The sequence below is a fragment of the Ambystoma mexicanum genome, chromosome 10, assembly GCF_040938575.1.
Source record: "Ambystoma mexicanum isolate Mex_15411 chromosome 10, UKY_AmexF1_1, whole genome shotgun sequence".
Classification (NCBI taxonomy): Eukaryota; Metazoa; Chordata; class Amphibia; order Caudata; family Ambystomatidae; genus Ambystoma; species Ambystoma mexicanum.
Genome location: NC_090932.1, coordinates 1,075,817,836 through 1,075,835,357, shown reverse-complemented (window position 1 = coordinate 1,075,835,357; position 17,522 = coordinate 1,075,817,836). Strand labels below are relative to the sequence as shown.

Genomic DNA, 17,522 nt, shown 5'->3' with positions numbered 1-17,522 from the left:
ATGCTCAAATTTCTGACGTTCTGGACTGTGTGCTAGGGAACACATCTTCTTGCTGTGTGGACTTGGTGGAGGGGCAATCAATACAACTAGCCTGAGGGTGGAGTGTTGGCTGACATCGGCACACTCAATTATTTTTTGGTGCATTCTGCCCTCCAGTGTCAGTTGCGGCTCCAGTCTCCACGTGGGGTGCTCGTGCCCGCACTACCATGGGTGACCAGGAAGATGGTGCAAGACCCCAGGCGGCGCCAGTGGGTGTGCATGTGCCGAGACAGAGAGGGGCACTTACACCAATGCCTGAGTTTGATATTTCTTGGGCCCCGTTGAGCCTTGGACCGAGGTGGAGGTTCAGGATAGATCGGCTGGACATGTATATCTGGGCCACATGTGAGACAGATGAGGACAGCAAAGTGGCCATGCTTCTATGCTCAGCAGGACCAGCAGTGCATAAAGTTCTTCAGTCATTACAGACAGTGGATGCATCATACACGGCAGCAAAGAATGTGCTGCACGAGAACTTCATGCCATTAGCCAACATGGACTACAAGCATTTTTGTAGCGCCAGGCAGAAAAACGATGAGTCTCTGGACAGGTTCTATAGACGCCTCTGCCGGATGTTGATGTCGTGTGCCTGGGAAAAACCCCAGACCATGATCAGGAACCAACCCATGCAGGGTTTTTCATCTGAAAAGCTGAGTAGGTAGGTGCTGCAGGGACTGGGACTCACGCTGCCCCGCATACTGGTGCTGGGCCAGTACCATGAAGTGTCTGAGGTGCGGGCATCCAAAATGGATGCAGCAATTGCACCTGGGAAGACGGAGACGGTGTGTGCCGTGGGCCAAGGTCAAGGAGGGAGAGGGGCCCGACGACCAAGTGGTAGCCAGTGTGACAGAGGAGCCTGATCCCTCGAGTCCTGCCTCAAGTGCGGGTATGATCATCCACACCCCACAGGGCACCGTTGCCTGTCCTGGTGCAGAGGGGACCGGTAAGGGAAGGATTTCTTAGACAACAGCGCCTGCCCATGTCTCCCAAGTAGATCAAGGGGAAGATGGCTCGACTCACAAGGAGGAGGAAGAGGATGAGGAGAACATTTTCTTCATATCCAGGGTCAGTGCGCTACGCCAGGAGGCAGCTACAGTGTCTCGTGAAGGTCAATGAGTAAACGGTACCTGTGCTGGTGGACCCAGGCGCATCAGTCAACGTAATGGCAAGGGTGCACTACGTTGCCATGCTGGCGCTACCCGTATTGCAGAAGCCCAGGGCATGAATATTCACTTTTGGCGGGGAGCAGCCCATTTCATTGTCCAGAGCATTTGTGGCGAAGGTTGAACACGGAGGGTCATCCATCAAAGCTTGATTCTATGTGACGAGTGTAAGCAGCAACATTCTCCTGAGCTGTGCAGTGGCAGAAGCATTGGGCATCGTAAGCTTCGCCTATGCCTTGTATGTGGAAGATGTACAGGGACTTCTCGCTAAGTACAGCCAGCTATTTGAAGGAATAGGCCGCATGGCCGGAGAACCCATGAGGCTGCATAACGCTGAAGTCCATACAGCCGATTGCCCTCAAGCACTGCAGAGTCCCATACCATCTGCGGGACCTGGTGGACAAAGAGTTGGACAATTTGGTGGCGCTAGACATCATCGAGAAGGTGGATGGACCTACCATGTGATTGTCGCCCATAGTCATCGCAAGGAAACCAACGCAACCAGACTCGGTGAGGATCTGTGTCGACATGAGGCTCCCGAACAAGGCCATCAAGCGAGAGAGACACCTCACGCCCACTATCAACAACATCATCACGGAACAGCAAGAGGCTTGTTTCTTTTCAAAGCTTGAAATGCAGGCGGGCTATCATCAGGTGGTGTTGCACCCAGATTCGAGATACATTACCACCTTTACCACACACAGGGGCCTGTACACATACAAGCGCCTAAGCTTTGTGTGTCACCCACCCCCCAGAAAGTCAAGGACATTGTCGAGGCAAGGCCTCCAGAGAATACAACTGAAGTCGGAAGCTTCCTGGGGATGGTCACATACTGTGGCAGTTTCATCCGGAACCTAGCCTCCAGGTCGGAGCCCCTGAGAAGTCTCACCAAGAAAGATGTAACGTGGCAGTGGGGTCTGCTAGAACTGGCCACGTTTGAAGATGTGAAAGGGGCACTGATGGCATTTTTTGATCCGTCCTTGACATCAGAGATTGTGGTGGACGCCAGCCCATTTGGTCTGGGTGCGGTCCTCACTTAAACAGACCCACAAGGAGAGGTCAGACTGATCACTTATGCAAGCAAGGAACTGTCAGAAATAGAGCAGCATTACGTGCAGATCGGGAGGGAGGCCCTGAGAGTCTTGTGGGGGTGTCAGCATTTTTGACTGTATGTGCTGGGACAGCCGGTGACAGTGGTGACTACCCACAAGCACATGCTGCCGATCATGGCTGGCTCGTCATCCAAACCTCCAGCCCGCATTGAAAGGTGGATACTGGCACTCCTGGAGTATGGGGTCTCGCTGGTGTACCGGCCGGGCAGTAACAACTCATCGGACTATCTGTCTAGGCATCCCAGAGGCGGGGTGGAAGGACGTGAAGACATCAGTAGTGAGGAGGCTAACGAGCATGTACAGCTAATCGCAGAATCGGCAACCCTGAACTCAGTGCTGCTCCAAGAGCTCGAAAAGGCGGCAGCCGAGGATGAGTGCTTCCTGATACTGAAGGTGGCCCTTCAGCAATGGTCGTGGAAGGCAGTGGTGGACACTTTGGCGCAAACGACACAAGGGACCTAGTTAGCACTGGAACAGCTGTGGAGAGTGAAGGAGGAGCTGACATTCGTCGAGTGAGGGCTTTTGCTCAGGGGAGACCGCATAGTGATACGAATGTGCAAGATCCCCCAAGTAATTGAGCTGGCACACCAGGGTCATCAAGGGACTGCCAAGACGAAAGCAAGATTACGCCAGAAAGTATCGTTCCCTGACCTTGAGAGACGGGTGGAAATGTTTGTGTTGGCCTGTGTGTGGTGCCAGGCGGCTGCCCCAGCACAGAAAGAGCCCCTTATTGAGACAATGCCCCAAAGAACAAGGCCCTGGGAGAAGGTGCATGATGACTTAGGGTTCACGGGCACAGACGCTCACTTCTTGGTGGTGGTGGATGAGTGGTCACGGTACCCCGAGATCAAATTCATCGAACCAGTGTTGTTTGACAAGGTGGCCATTGCCCTGGAAAGGATCCTAGCCACTCATGGGCTGCATCAGACCCTGTGCTCCGACAATGGCCCGTCATTCCAAGGGGACAGTTTTGCCCAGTTGATGGAGGAGTATGACATACAACACAGGAAAATTACACCGGTCTGGCCCCGAGCCAAAGGCAAAGCTGAGAGGTTCATGAGGACTCTTAACAAGGTGTTCTGCGTCACTCATGACCAGGGCCACTGCCTGCAATGGGCACTGTACCAGTTCCTGAGAGAGTATAGGGCCACCCCTCATGCGTCAATTGGAGTGGCACCAGCGGAGGCAATGTTTCGGCGGTGCCCGAGGGGGTTAATACCTGAGGTGAGGGAGTGAGAACCAGCCGTGACTGATGATGCTCAGGTGGAGCGCGAAAGGAGACTCAGGACAGAGGGAAAGAACGTCAGAAGAGGACTCCGCCCCCACAGCTGATTCCCGGTGATCAGTTCTAGTGAAGAACCAGCACCCACAAAGCAAGCTCTAACTGACTTATGAGCCTGGTCCCATGGACATGGTAGTGGTGCGTGGATCGATTGTGACTGCATCTGACGGGACTGCCACTGCTACCCGAAATGCCCGTTTTTTCAAGAAGGTGGGTGAGACCAGGCTGAAGGTGACCCCGAGAAGAGGTTGTGTCGAGATACCAGTTGAGGGCAGTGGCCTTGCCCATCCACTGAGTCCCCTAGGCCGAGGGGACGCAGGTGAGGAGGGCCCGATCTGGGAGGCGGGCAGGAGGTAGCCCGAGAGGGTAGGCAAGGGGAAGCCTGCCCATCTCAGTGACTATGTGTTGGACCCCTGAACTGGCGGGCCCAGCCCATGGGCTGAGCGGAGACTTGTGGGACTGGGAGGGAAGCAAATAAAGGGGTGTTGTTATGTGTGCAGTGACATTTTTTAAAGTATAAATGTGTGCCTCCTTTTCATTTTGTTTTGTTATGAAAAAGGAGGAGTGTGGTGCCTGCCCCATTAAGGCCACACACGCGGCAGAGTGACGCAACTCCTCCGCATGTGCACGTAATAAACGGGGTGTGCCACAGATCGCTAGTGCGACCATGGAGCCGGGACGGACAGCATTGTGTCTCGTGTGCTCTGTATGCTGGGGTGGCGCACCGGGCTGCATGGGCAAACCAGCAACCAGTAATAGAAAGATCGGAGTAGCATTCTCTCTTTGTGCACTTTCTCCAGAACATGAATTCATTCTACCATTCCTGACTCCATATCAAAAGAAGTGGCAGTTGAAGAAGAGTGGGGCATGAGGAAGCTAATAAAATTACACTCCTTCACTCACCGCTTTGGAGTGTCACTATTACACTGACAGTGAGCTGGCACGAACAAGCGGCACCCCACCAAGTAGCTGTGTTTTACTCTGCAAGTCCCGTGCCAGAAACATGCTGAAATCCCCTGAGGCTACCCGGAGCAGGGGGAGCAGATTCCGTGTCCAGGAGAAGCGGCAATAGCACATTCTACCTGTTTGTCAGATCTGTTTGGGTCCATGTGCATGGACTGTGTGGCACCGACCACAGAGAAGAGCACGGCTTCCGAGGAAAGCACCCAGCAGCATGTGGATGCATGAGGAGTAACGCTAGCAGGAGGGGTGTTAGAAACTGTCTGTTGCTGAGCAACGAATGATGCCAGCTGTGCTGCAATCGGCACAGTCATAAAAAATGCTTTGAAGCTTTGAAGGCAATGTTTCTGATTATGCAGGAACAAGCTCGTTATTAGCAGATGTTTAACATTGTGTGCTCAGGCAAAAGCACATATTTCAAGCGAATGGAATAAACTGGGTGAATGGACATTTGCAAAATCGTCTTTTGTTTAAATGCACACTGTTAATAATAATAAGAGGTGGTGTGTACCAGATACATATTCACTTAAAGGAAAAAAACAAAGAAAAAGAAAAACAAAAACAAAAAAAAGTGCACAATAATATAGTTAATAATATAGATTAACACATTAGAAGGAGAAGGGTGATACCAGGAAGAAAAGAAAGGCCACACTTGATACCATCAAGGACCAAATTGTTACAGGAATCATGCAAGTGTTCCACCACCCATATTCGTTCTTGAAATGGAAGGGGAACCTGAAATACTATGGAAAAAGTGTAAGAAGTGGAAGAAGCGGTTTGACCATTATGTGGCTGTACATGGACCGAATTACTCAGGTGAGCATATTACGAGTTATGGCCAAGAACAATTTGAGAATTTGCTGGCTTTTAGTGAAGTAAAATCGGAAGGTCTCACTAATCATGAGATATGCACAACGATGTTGGACAAACATTAGCATAAGAAAGACAGCATTGTGCTGGAGAGTTATCATTTCAGAAAGATAGTGCAGCAACATGGTGAAACAATTACTTCGACATGTGAATTTTGGGTTTACTGTAGGGGAGCGGCTACAAGATCAGTTTATGTTAGAATTCAAGGATGGGAAAGTGTGGGAGGCCTTGTGGTTGAAGGAAATCTGTCCTTAGATGAAGTTCTCCAGGGTCGCCAAAGAAGTAGTACACACTAGCAAGTGTGTAAAGGAGCTGGAAAAAAGGGGTGACACTGGCATAAAGAAGAGAGAATCATCTACTTCTTAATTGTTCAAGAAAAGAAGAACAAGAAAAAGAAAACGTTTGTGCGAAAAAAGACCTTATGCAGAGATAGAAATGAAGGGGAAGAAAGAAAAAAGTGTTTTATGTGTGACTGTTTTTTTCATCTAGCCAACAGTGACAAGTGTCCAGGACTGAAGGTTTTGTGCAACAAATTTAACCGTAAGGGTCACTGCACCAATTGTTGCAGGAGCAAGGTAGAATATACTGACTATTTAGATGAACTGTGAGAGAAGTTGGAAGAATCCACATATATGATTGTGGAGATGATGGAAGCAATAATGTCAATACAGGACAGTGATGCAGATACTAAGAAACCTTGGCTCAGATACGTCTTCAAGGGCTAACACTAGAGATGGTCATCGACTCAGATGCCAAGTATACTCTCATGCTGAAGAGCCAAAGACAATTTTTGACAGATTGTGGAAGGGTAATGTGTTGCTAAAAATGTTTTTAAATGTATGATATCATACGTCATTTATAACGCGTGTGTACACAAGTGTTTCTAGGGGCAACAAGACAAAGAGGGTAGGGCGGCAAAAGAAACAATCTTATTAGGCCTTGTCATTCAGATTGTGCAAGTGCGACAGCGCAAACTGCAGGGGGAATGGAGAGAGGTGAAGTGCCAGGGAGAGGGTGGGGAAGTCCAATCAGGGCAGCATTGCTCTCTGCCTGGATAAGCGTCTGACCCTCAGAGAGTTGGAGGTAGCAGAGCGAAGGGCTCAAGAAGGAAGGTATTTTGGAAGAGAGAGTTGGATGTAGTGCATGCCCCGGTCCCAGAAAGCCTTGTGGACGCTACAGAGGGTGTTGATCTTGATCTTTGCAGCCACTGGGAGCCAGTAGAGAGATTTCAGGGCTTGAGAGATATGTTCCCTGGGCTTGAGGCCATGGATAAGTCTTGCAGTCCTGTTCTGGATTAGTTGCAGAGGGCGGAGAGTAGAGGAAGGCAGATTGAGAAAGAGGCTGTTGCAGTAGTCAAGCCTAGAGAGAACCAGGGCTCTGGAGACAGTGAGCTTCTGGGGGAAAGTAGGAAAAGGCAGAATACCTCTGAGGAGGTGCAGCTTGTAGTGGGCTTTCTTGGCAAGGTCTGTGATGTGAGGAGAGAAGGAGAGAGTGGAATCGAAGAGGACGCCAAGGTTTTTTGCCCTACAGGAATGCAATGGAAGGGAACCCAAGGAGGGTGGCCAGAGTGAGAGAGGGAAAGCAGAAGCAGGGATCCCAATGAGAAGGTCTGTCTTATTGGCATTAAGGCAGAGATTGTTGGAGGCACACCTATCCTTAATTGCGGATAGACAGTCAGGAATGAGCTAGAGAGAAGAGGAGTCTGAGGTGAGCCTGAAGGAGAGCTAAGTGTCATCTGCATAACACTGAAAGTTAGAGGAGAAGGTAGAGATCAGGTGGGCCAAAGGGGCCAAGTAGACATTGAAGAGCCAGGGTGAGAGGATATAGTGCTGGGGAACAGGACATGTGGAGAGAGGTGGTGAACAGAAAGGACCCAAGTTGGACCTGGGAGTGTCGGTCCAGGAGGAATGAGGTCAACCACTCCAAAGCCAGATCCGTGATTATTTTGATTAAAATATTTCACATTTTTACACTCCTGGTTTCTTTAAAGAGTCTCTCTGAAATCAATATTGACACTATAGTTAAAGTTTGACTGGTATCAGTTTAGTGGTGTGCAGGGGGCACGTTGGTCCTTAAACGTAGGACTCTTACTTTTCTGTGCTAAAGAAAATAGACATAAATCCTGTTGCGTACGGAGGGAAATATATTGAACTGATAGGGTGGTTTTGGGCTACCATGAAGTTCAAGGAATGCTCAGGGAATGGATAGGTCTATGTGGTAACAACCGAAAATATCGTAAATAAAAAAACAAATAGTTGAAATGTTCGGATTTCGGCTGTACATACAGCCGAAAATGCTGAACATTTTAGCCATTCGGTTTTCATTATAGCGAACAACGAAAGCAGAGGACACCCCCCGCACCCTTGTTTGCTATAATGGAATCAGGGGTGGCGGGGTGTCCCGCGCATCTAAAATAAAGTTTTGAAAAAAAAAAAAAAGAAAAGGAACCTGCAGCGCTGGTTCCCATCCACGGAAGCAGAGGGAACTGGCACAGCAGGGACTCGGCGGTACATAGCGAAGTGTGCCATCAGAAGGTTAGTAAGGGTGTGGGGGGAGCGGGGTGTAGAAAGGACATTTAGCAGTGGGGTGATTATTTCGAATACAAACATTTAGAATGCAAGATTTTTGTCTTTGAAATATTCTTATTCGAAATAATCACGTACATCCAGTCTATGTATCGACCAAAGGTAGCTCTCCCCTTCTGAGTTGGTCTCACCAGAAGAGGCTCAATATCAATTTAGTTACTAATGCTGAAGAGGTTATGTTTGTGGTTGGAGGCGAACAGGGCCACAATAACGTATTTGATGGAACATCAGGAGAGGAAGATGTATGACATACGGTTTTCAGAGATGAGTTGGGATGCCTTGAAGACTTTGTGCACAAAATAAGCATGCAAGAGAATGCCGTTCCAGTGACTCACAAATTGACAAACCTTCCTATTGCTGTAAGGGATGAGGTTCAGAAAGAATTATTACTCATGAAGATGCAGGAATTTATAGAAAGAGTGGATTCAGCGGAATGGGTTTCCGCGTTGCTGTTGGTAAGAAAACCAAACAGAAAACTCAGACTGTGCATTGTTCTGAGGGCAGTTAATAAATGTGTAGTGCCTGACAGGCATCCCCTTCTCAATATCACAGAAATGCTGGGAACCATTGGAGAAGCTGAGTGGTTTTCCACCTTAGACTTAAAGTCGGCTTACCATCAAATGAAATTACACCCCTCATCAAAGAACCTGACTGCTTTTATTATGCCTGAGGGCCTGTTTCAATGTGTACACATGCCTTTTGGCCTGGCATCAGCATTGCCTGTGTTCCAATGCATAAGGTATCAACTTTGCCTGGACTAACAAGACATGTTGTTTCCAGGATGATGTAACTGGTGTATGGAAAAAACTTAGAGGAACACAACAGGAGACCTAGTAAGACTTTTAACATGAGGAAATTGGCAGAGAGTGAATTTTGAGTGGGATAGCCGTTGCGAAATTGAGTTTTTGGAATTCAGAAAAGGACTCAATCAAATGCCCATTCTGAGTAATTATAATGCACTGAGGTTAAATGTGGTGACGACGGATGCCAGCAACAGGGGTTTGGGTGCGGTCTTGTCAGAAAAAGAAGGAGATCAGGAGTTCACAGTGGTATTTGCGTGTAGGGTTTTTAACAATAGGAGATGAGCTAAGATTTTTTCAGGCTCATGTTGGTAATTTCAGGAATCCACTCGGAATGGGTAATAGTGCATAAATAATAATCATACTTTCTTTCCACAGTATTTTATTGTAACTATATATCACCAGTTTGGATAATTATTTTATTTGAGTATGTTTCAAATCATTGCTGTTATTTTACTTAATCCCTGAAATTGTCAGATTTTTTTACATGTCTATCACTTGCATGCCAGCACTCCACCCCAGAACGACCACGCTTCTCAGTAAGCTACGCCCAGGTGGAATGCCATAGAGATTTATTTTCACTTCCAGCACTGGATAATTCCCACAATCTAGTGTATAGTGTCCAGGGCAGGTGGGAGTTCCACTGGTAAAAACAATGGATTTTTGACATATTCAAAAGTCTCGAAAAAGTGAAAGCTGTCACCCCCGCTCCTCAAAGGTGATTCTTACCATTTGGCTTTTGTTGAGAACATCTGCCCTGCCAGGCATCATATCTTCTGCAGCATCCCACCCAACTGAGCTGCGCGGCACTGCAGACATTTTGGCGTCACTCTTCGGAGCGCGTGATGAGATCTGTATGTCTTTGGATCTGGGGAAGAGTTGCTCATGGCTACTTATCATCACTGTCATGAGCTTCTGGATCTGTGGGGCACCTACCAGAGAAGAATAAGCATTTCATTGTAAAATTCCAACTGCCAGCAGGGTTCCCTACAAGACTCACCCCACTATTTGGTGAAACCCTGAACTATATGATTTAGCCAAAGTTCCAATGTTGCTCCTATTTGGATCAAGTGACTTTAGCTAGTGAATAAATGTTACATTAGCTGCAAACTGACCTGTTTTATGATTTCACAGATTGGCATTATTGAAATGTATGCCAGAGCAGGACCAACAACATCCAGGCTGCGCCTTTTTATAGTGTCTGCCCTTCAGCAAACTCAATTGTATCTACAGTGCTTTCCACACAACACTCCCATAATGACATTGGCTTTTTAAGTTAGGGATTTGTTGTTATTGTCCACACTGCCGCTGTGCAAGACAGGCCAATACATATACAGGCTGCTACGCAAACAAAGGAATAATGGTTAAACTATAGGTTTACCCTCAATGTATCTCAAGACCCTTCTGCAATCCACCCCTCCCCCCCCCCTATATCTCTTCCAGGTTGCATGTATACAGCATAACCAAAGGAAATATGATATAAAACAAGACCACGCCCTTCAGCCAGTGCTCCAATGTGCCGCTTGAACAAGCTATATACAGAAAAGACATGAGGTGCACATTTCCAACTAAATACAATTTGACATTTTATTCTTCATCAGCTCCAGATTTAACAACAGCTCTTTGTATAGAATGTGGAGCCCAATATTTCACCAGAGAACCAACTGGCTAATTGTTTTCAGTGCATAGAACAAGAAATACATTGACATTCATATTTGATTCTTTAATAAAACGTAGTGAGTATTCTTACAACTACAAAAACTAAAAAGCTATTTGTTAAAGTGATACCATTTCAAGTTTGGTTTCCTTTTCTTAGTAATACTGCATTAAACAATGGTATACATGAATTGATCTTTGTGTCAGACATGAGAAAAATAGACTGAGCTTCCAATATTTTCCAACTTTTGTTGTGTACTGTCTGTTGTGTGTATGTAAACGAGTGTGTATTTAAAGGAATGAGATGTGTCCTATGAATGGGGTGAGGATGAAAGCGAGATCCAGAGGTGTGTTGTGTGGTATGGCATGCTCAGAAAGTAGCCTGTGTGTATTCTGAGTGTTCTGCTAGTGTCATCTGGGTGGCGATGTGTATGCGGTGAGTGGTATTTTTGAATCCTCGTACCTATATGTAAGACTCCCATGCCGTCTTTATAACCTGATCACAATAGGTAGTGACGAGGCATAAAGGACCAGAGGGAACAGTGATGTGTGAGGGTGCGTCCAGGGACACCAATTGCCCCTCAAGCCAAGTCCACCATTGAAACCATGTAAAGCTAACATATCCAACTCCTCCAGGGAAAGGCAAGGAAGCTCTGGTACAAGAGACACCAGAAGAAAGAGAGAGAATCTTCTTATATGTTATGGTCGTGAGAGGACTCTGGCAGCAAGCCCGTGTAGTGCTGAATCTTGATTGGACTCTAGAGGTGTGTCCAGGTGTTGATCGGAGGACTCTGGCAGTGAGTCTGCTTTGTCTAAGTGTAAGGATTGGTGAGTCCGGAGGTCTGTTGGTCCAATGGTCTGCACATATTATCTACGTCCCTTCAATTGCAGGAGTTTCTGCTGTTTCGCAGGTGACCGCGAGGGCATGTCTGTGAGTAAAGGAATTATTTGAACCCCTTTGAGCAGTTGTGTCCTGTGATTTAGGCCAGCAGTGGGCCCAGTGGTCTGCCCACAGCATCGGAGTGACTATAATTGGCAGTGTTTGATGTTTCCACTGCGACCATAATAAGTCCTCTTTGAGTAGCAGTACAATGTGCATATCTTTGAGCTGCTACCTGTAGCGATTGAAGTTAGCAGAAGAGATGGCTTAGTCAGGGCTGGGAGCTTGGCAGTGCTGCCAGTGATAGACCAGGTCAGTGGCACTGGTCAGGGCTTGCCAAGGTAAAGCCCCAGCAGTCTTCAAAAATGGATCATGACGCTGGGCTCTCCAGGGCTACCCCTGCATCCTGACTAAGCAGCAACAGCTCCAGCCACAAAGCCCCTTTTTCTCACCTCGTAGGTCCTGCAAGTGCTGACTCTCACCCCTCCCCTGACCTTCTACCGCCCACCACGAAGCTCTGGGGACTACTCACCCCCTTTCTCAGGGGCCCTGCAGATTTTGCATGTCTTTGGGGTTGGGGTGGCTTACGATCAGTTAGGCATATACATAACCTCATGCTCTAGGAGGCCTCATAACCCCATCTTCCAGCATTTCTGCGATGAGATTCTTCCATTGGCTTAACAGACACTGCTCCCCACCCCCCATCAATGGGTTATCACAAATCCCTTGCTTTGCTATTGTCAGCAGAGGATTTGGAATGCTGTGCCCCCCTGACCACACTGACTGCTTTTCCATGTGTCTCCCTGTTGTTCCAGTACTTTATTGTATTTGCTGTAAGCATAGTGGCAATGCTGGCACTGGTGACACTCCCTGCCTTTGATGAGATCACCAACAGCTGTCTGTGATCCAGCCCAGATGTCGTGCCAAGACAAGCCTGCACATTATGCATGTGGGCCTAGGACAGGGACATTATCGGGGTATGCTTTCACAGACCAGGACAAAGCTTGAAATGTTATAGGCTATTTTATAATTTTAAATAATAAATGCACATTTCAACCAAATGCCAACTTACATTGTACCAGGACATAAACTGATGTGAGCCCAAAAAATATCTCCTGAGTTTTACTGCTATATTTTAAAGCCTTACCTCAATCAGGTAAGTTCCCAATTTTTTTGATGGCGGGGATCAGTACTCAAACGGGAGCTTTTGTCAGAAAAGAGTGGGTGAGCAAAGTGAGACTGATTACCCCTCTTTACACCGCCACGCAATTAGAGTGGTGATGGTTACAAACTAAACATGTGTAGTTTGAATAATTCTACACATCCAAACAAAATAGGAGCCAACAAAAGTTAACATTACACAACATTAGTTTATTAGGTATCAGAGAATCAATAAAATAATGTGTATCATAACAAAATAAATAATTCTCATTTGTTATGATTACCACAGTTAAAATATTTTTCTTCAACATTCATAAAACACAATACACACATTGGAAAAGGGGTAAAACAAAACAGCGCATATCATTAATAACCACTTTGTTTCAAGAGAACCCAAGCTTATTAATGTGGGTGTCTCAGATTGTCGACATGTTTCGGCCTTATTAAACATTAGACACTATCCCTAGTGTCCTTTTTCCCCTAAATTTATGGGCCATTTTCAGGACAGAATTTGTTCAGTATAGTTGTTACTTCATCTATACCCCAGATTGATGTTCAAACGTGGTTTTTCCAAGTAGTAAGAACTTGGGGAAGGGAACTTTCATTGGAGAAATGTTAGTTGTTAATCGCCTCAAGGTTGTTCACATTAGTTGGCTATATTTGCAGACCGGGGATCGGAGGCAAATGTCTCTTTTGAGCTGGATTACACATATGTGAAGCAGCAGAGTCTTCTTCAATTTTTTGTTGGCGAAATGGTGGTTAGAGCAGAGTCACGCCTATCCGTGAAAGGAGGCCAAATTCCTTTTTGCAGGACCCAAAGAAACGGTGTCCTGTGGGGTTGTCTAAATTATGGTTCTGCACACCGGACCCGCTTGTGAAAGTATTTGTTTTTCGCAATCGGCGGAAAATAGAGTGATAAACCTCCCCTCTATTTCGTATCCCGGTGGAGTGTAATCCCCGTATGGCAGGGGTGTTGCTGCCGTCTCTCCCTGACGAACGCGAGAAGGAAAAAGGAAAAATCCTTTTGCCTTTAGGAAAAATCTGAATACTAGATTATTTGCTTAGGCCTGGCCTCACCTGCCCTCTTCATGTTGGTCTTCGTCCAGTCTGTCCCATTTTTTTGTCTCCATATAGTAGCCTGATGTCCGCATGCTTTGGCGCTAAATAAACACATAGGGCCTGATTCACAGAAGCGTTTTATAATGGCGCAATCTCATAGGAAAACGTTCTGTGAATCAGGACCATAGTGGTATACATAAACATAGACATCTCCTATATTGCCATTTCCTGTATGTCCATATGCTATACGCGCGGTTTCCTTGTTTCTCATTACTGCCACATGATCATTATTCAATTTTTTTCCATCCATGGTCTCAACTCATCTCTTTCCCACCATTCTCACTTAAATAGGATCATAATACTGTGGACAAGGTTTTTGTACTTTGAAGGGCTTTCACTAAAGGCCTCAAGCACACTGGTTCTCCCCGATTCCTCCTACCACCTCCAGCATATCCACTCTCGCACTCATCATTCCTTTTGCTCATCCTCTCACTCCCCTTTACCATTCAATGTGGGAACACCTTTGAATTCATTATTCTCCCTCTCGTATTTGCAAATGGAGACGGTTGTCACATGTGGTGTATCCCTGTATTGTAAGCGATATTCAATCAACACTACAGCTAAGTTGATGCCTAGTTTGGGATGCTGAGGAAAACCCTTATTGATGTATTTTTATATCCAGTTCAGTACTCTGGATGACAACCCTTTTATCACACCCCCCTCTTAGAATCCCCCTGACCCCACTGAGCCAAGAAGTAGGTTTGTTTTGCAAATTTAAAAGGTTTATTTGGGCAATTCAACAATATATATCTATCACACTTTATAAATAAATTGATAACTGATATCACACTTCAGAATACGACCGTGATCAACAATGGATAATGTTACAGGGGTACACTGATTTGGTTACTTAGGAGTAGTGTAGAGAATGAGGTAGCTGAAAATGCTTGATGGTTTCAAGGAAATGCAAGGTGGAATAAAATGCAGTACAGAAATAACTTGTTATGATTTTAGCAAAAGGTAATATGATCACTTTTTCTTTTGACAATTCACTACCCCCCTATGCAATACAAGAAATGGAAGAAGAGCACACAGTCTTCAAGAATCCCAAAAATCACACTTTATAATGCAATACACAGTTCTAGTTCCCCCAGCAAGATTAGAGAAAACAGGGATGAGCTTTAAACACAGGCGAATTACTTTAATGTGGTTTGCAAGGAAGTGAAAAGGTGCTAAAATTGCTTTTAATTCCCTCTAGAGGTTCCGGGTGAGTGAGAGATGCTTGTTGGTATTAGTTCAGGCTCACTTTAGCAATGCTCTATGAGTTATTACCAAGTTGCAAGTGTATTTTAACAAAAGAAAGAATGGAGCTGCTATTTTGACAAGTGGAGAAATTTAGCCAAAATCGCAAATCGCAGTAAATTTCGCACGTGCGTAAATCGTGATTGCGGGAAAAGTATAAAGAGTAAGAAGTCAGTTCTAGGTTTGTTGGAAAGCCTAAAATCACAGCTTTAAAATGAAAGTTAAACCACGTTCCTAGCCCAAACGGTTCCAGAGATACGGATGATTTAATAAAGGTAGATTTTCGGATTTAAAGTAAAACTCAAAATGACAGGTGACAGCTTGCAGCTGCAGAATTGTCAGGTGACAGTTGTGCAGCTTTAAAAATGACAGATGACTCGATTTCTAGGAGGCTGTTCTACTTAGGTTAAAATAGTTTGGATTAGATTATTTTAACTAAGAGATTGGTTCTGCACAGTTCTGCTAGGTACTCACAATATCAATTTGAAATAGGCCTCGTCACGGTCTGGTCAGGTTGGACGGGACTTCCGGCGGGTGGTTCCGAAGTCCCGGCTATCTGGGTCAGCTCTGCTCTCTGGGTCTGTCAAGCACCGGATCTGCTCACAACGGTTTGGTTTGTGGTTCTCTCATGTTCCGGATACAGCACTGCTTTCTGGATACTGCTACAGGTTCTTGCAAAAATTCTTGGCAAAAATTCAAACAGCTCGCCCGGCTGTTGAATAGTTTGGTTGGTTTTGAGGCCTGCTGAAGAGGATTCAGCTGGTGGATTCAGGCCTCTCTGCTACAAATTCTGGAGTTAATTTCTGCTACAGGTTCTGGAGATTGATGGATTTGAAGTCTGGATCTCTGGATGTGAAGTCGTCGGTCAGCATGCTACGCAGCAAATGGAATTGAATGTCTCTAGCTGTCCCAGCAGTCTCTTTTTATGTGTTTTGAAAATGGGTGTGTACCTGGGCCTAGCTAAGCCTGCCCCTCTCTACTTGTCATTGGCCCAATTCTCCCCTCTCCCATGATTGGGGGAAGGAAATGGATTGTCATCATGATGAGGTCTGTTTATGGGTCAGAGGATCCTCCCCTGGTCAATTTGCACACAAATCTATTTCTGACCCAAATACATATTTATCTATGTACCATTTTTCTAATATTATAGGTCCAGTTAACATATTTTCTGTAGCACCAAACCATCCGATCCCTGTCTTTGTACTATGTCGTGTCCACTGATGACAGAATTCTCCCCTTTTCATCCAGATAACGACCTCTAAACCTTTCCAGATTGTACACAAATGTGCACCAAGGATATGGGTTACAGATGATAAAGTGTCAGATTTTTAACATGCATACATTTGGAGTAGCAACCTTTTTTCCGCTACTATCCCCAGGAACATACCAAAGGGTCCTAACACCTCTTAAAATGTGCACAGAAAAATCACAAGAATAATGATATTATTTATATAATTTTGACAGGTCCGTACTATGAATTATCCATCTTTTTAAAAGTATGCCCTGGTCAAAAAGGGGTGTGGCTTCCCACATCACATGGTGGAATAACTGGTTTACCCACTTCCCCCAAGCTCAGCTGGCTGGCAGAGGCACTGCCCCTCCCAGTTTCCCCCAAGAGGAAGCCACTTTACGACGCCCCCAATATAACATTTGCCTGAGTCAAGGAAGTTGCATTGTTCTGTCCCTTCCAGTTCCCAGTTGCTCCACCCCTAATCTAATCAGAGAGGTGTCAACTCCTTTTGGTGAGGAAGCAGGATGCAGCTAGGCCTGGGAAGAGTGGCTGAGGAGGTTTCTCCTGCCGGGGGTAGTTGTCAGGCAGAATTCAGCTAAATGTCACTTTAGTTCCCAGTTTGAATCAAACTTACAATTTTTACATATACATTAAATAATTACTTCCTTCAAGTCATTTCAGAATATAGTTTTACATTGTATCCACCTCTTAGCAAGTCTTTCCTTGGCCTGGTTTTGTTTAATTTGTTCAGTTTTACACAAAAGTCTGGTGGTTTTAAAACGCCGGCTTTCTGATAGTGGTGAGTACTGGTATTGCAACCATTTTTGGGATTAAGAAAATGAATTCCCCACAGTTCTGAGTTGCTTTTTGGCAATCAGCATTGCCATTCCCAATGGTTTCAGGCTACTGTGTGTGTAGCCCAATGGTGGTTTTAGGCAGTGCCCTCCTGTGCTCACAACATAGGCAAAAATGGGTGGCAGCCTATTCTTCATGTTTTCCCTGTGCACTCTCTGGGGAGTTCTGGCCATCATGATGTTTTCCATGCCAGTACTGCACAGTTTTATGGTAGGGCTTGGATGCATGGGTAAAAACATCCCACAAGCATGCAACATCACCTCATGCACCGTCACTTCCCAATTCAGTCCATTAGCGAATGCCAATTGTATAGATTCCTTGACTATCCTATTCACTCACTCTACCAATCCATGTTTATTTGGAAAGTACAGTGAACTCCTGTGGTTTTCAATGCCATGTTCGCCCAAATAATTTCTCATCTCCCTGTCTGGCCCTGTATGCACAACAACAACAAGGCACAGAAGTGCCTCTATGATCCTGCTATCAAAGACCAAGAAGTGAAGGTAAGCCATGTTGGGATTTGCTGCATCCACTCTAAGATGGCCGACCCACCTCTCCGAGGCTTGC

General features: G+C 45.9%; 1 protein-coding gene across 2 annotated transcripts in view; it reads right to left on the bottom strand.

The window, feature by feature from the left end:
* Positions 1-17,522, bottom strand: part of ARHGAP25 (Rho GTPase activating protein 25) — a 624,418-nt gene that overhangs the window by 56,919 nt on the left and 549,977 nt on the right. For both annotated transcript variants that reach the window (XM_069618880.1, XM_069618881.1), the window contains one exon: positions 9,541-9,743. In XM_069618880.1, the coding sequence (XP_069474981.1) occupies positions 9,541-9,743 (203 nt within the window). The remainder of the gene's footprint in view (positions 1-9,540; positions 9,744-17,522) is intronic.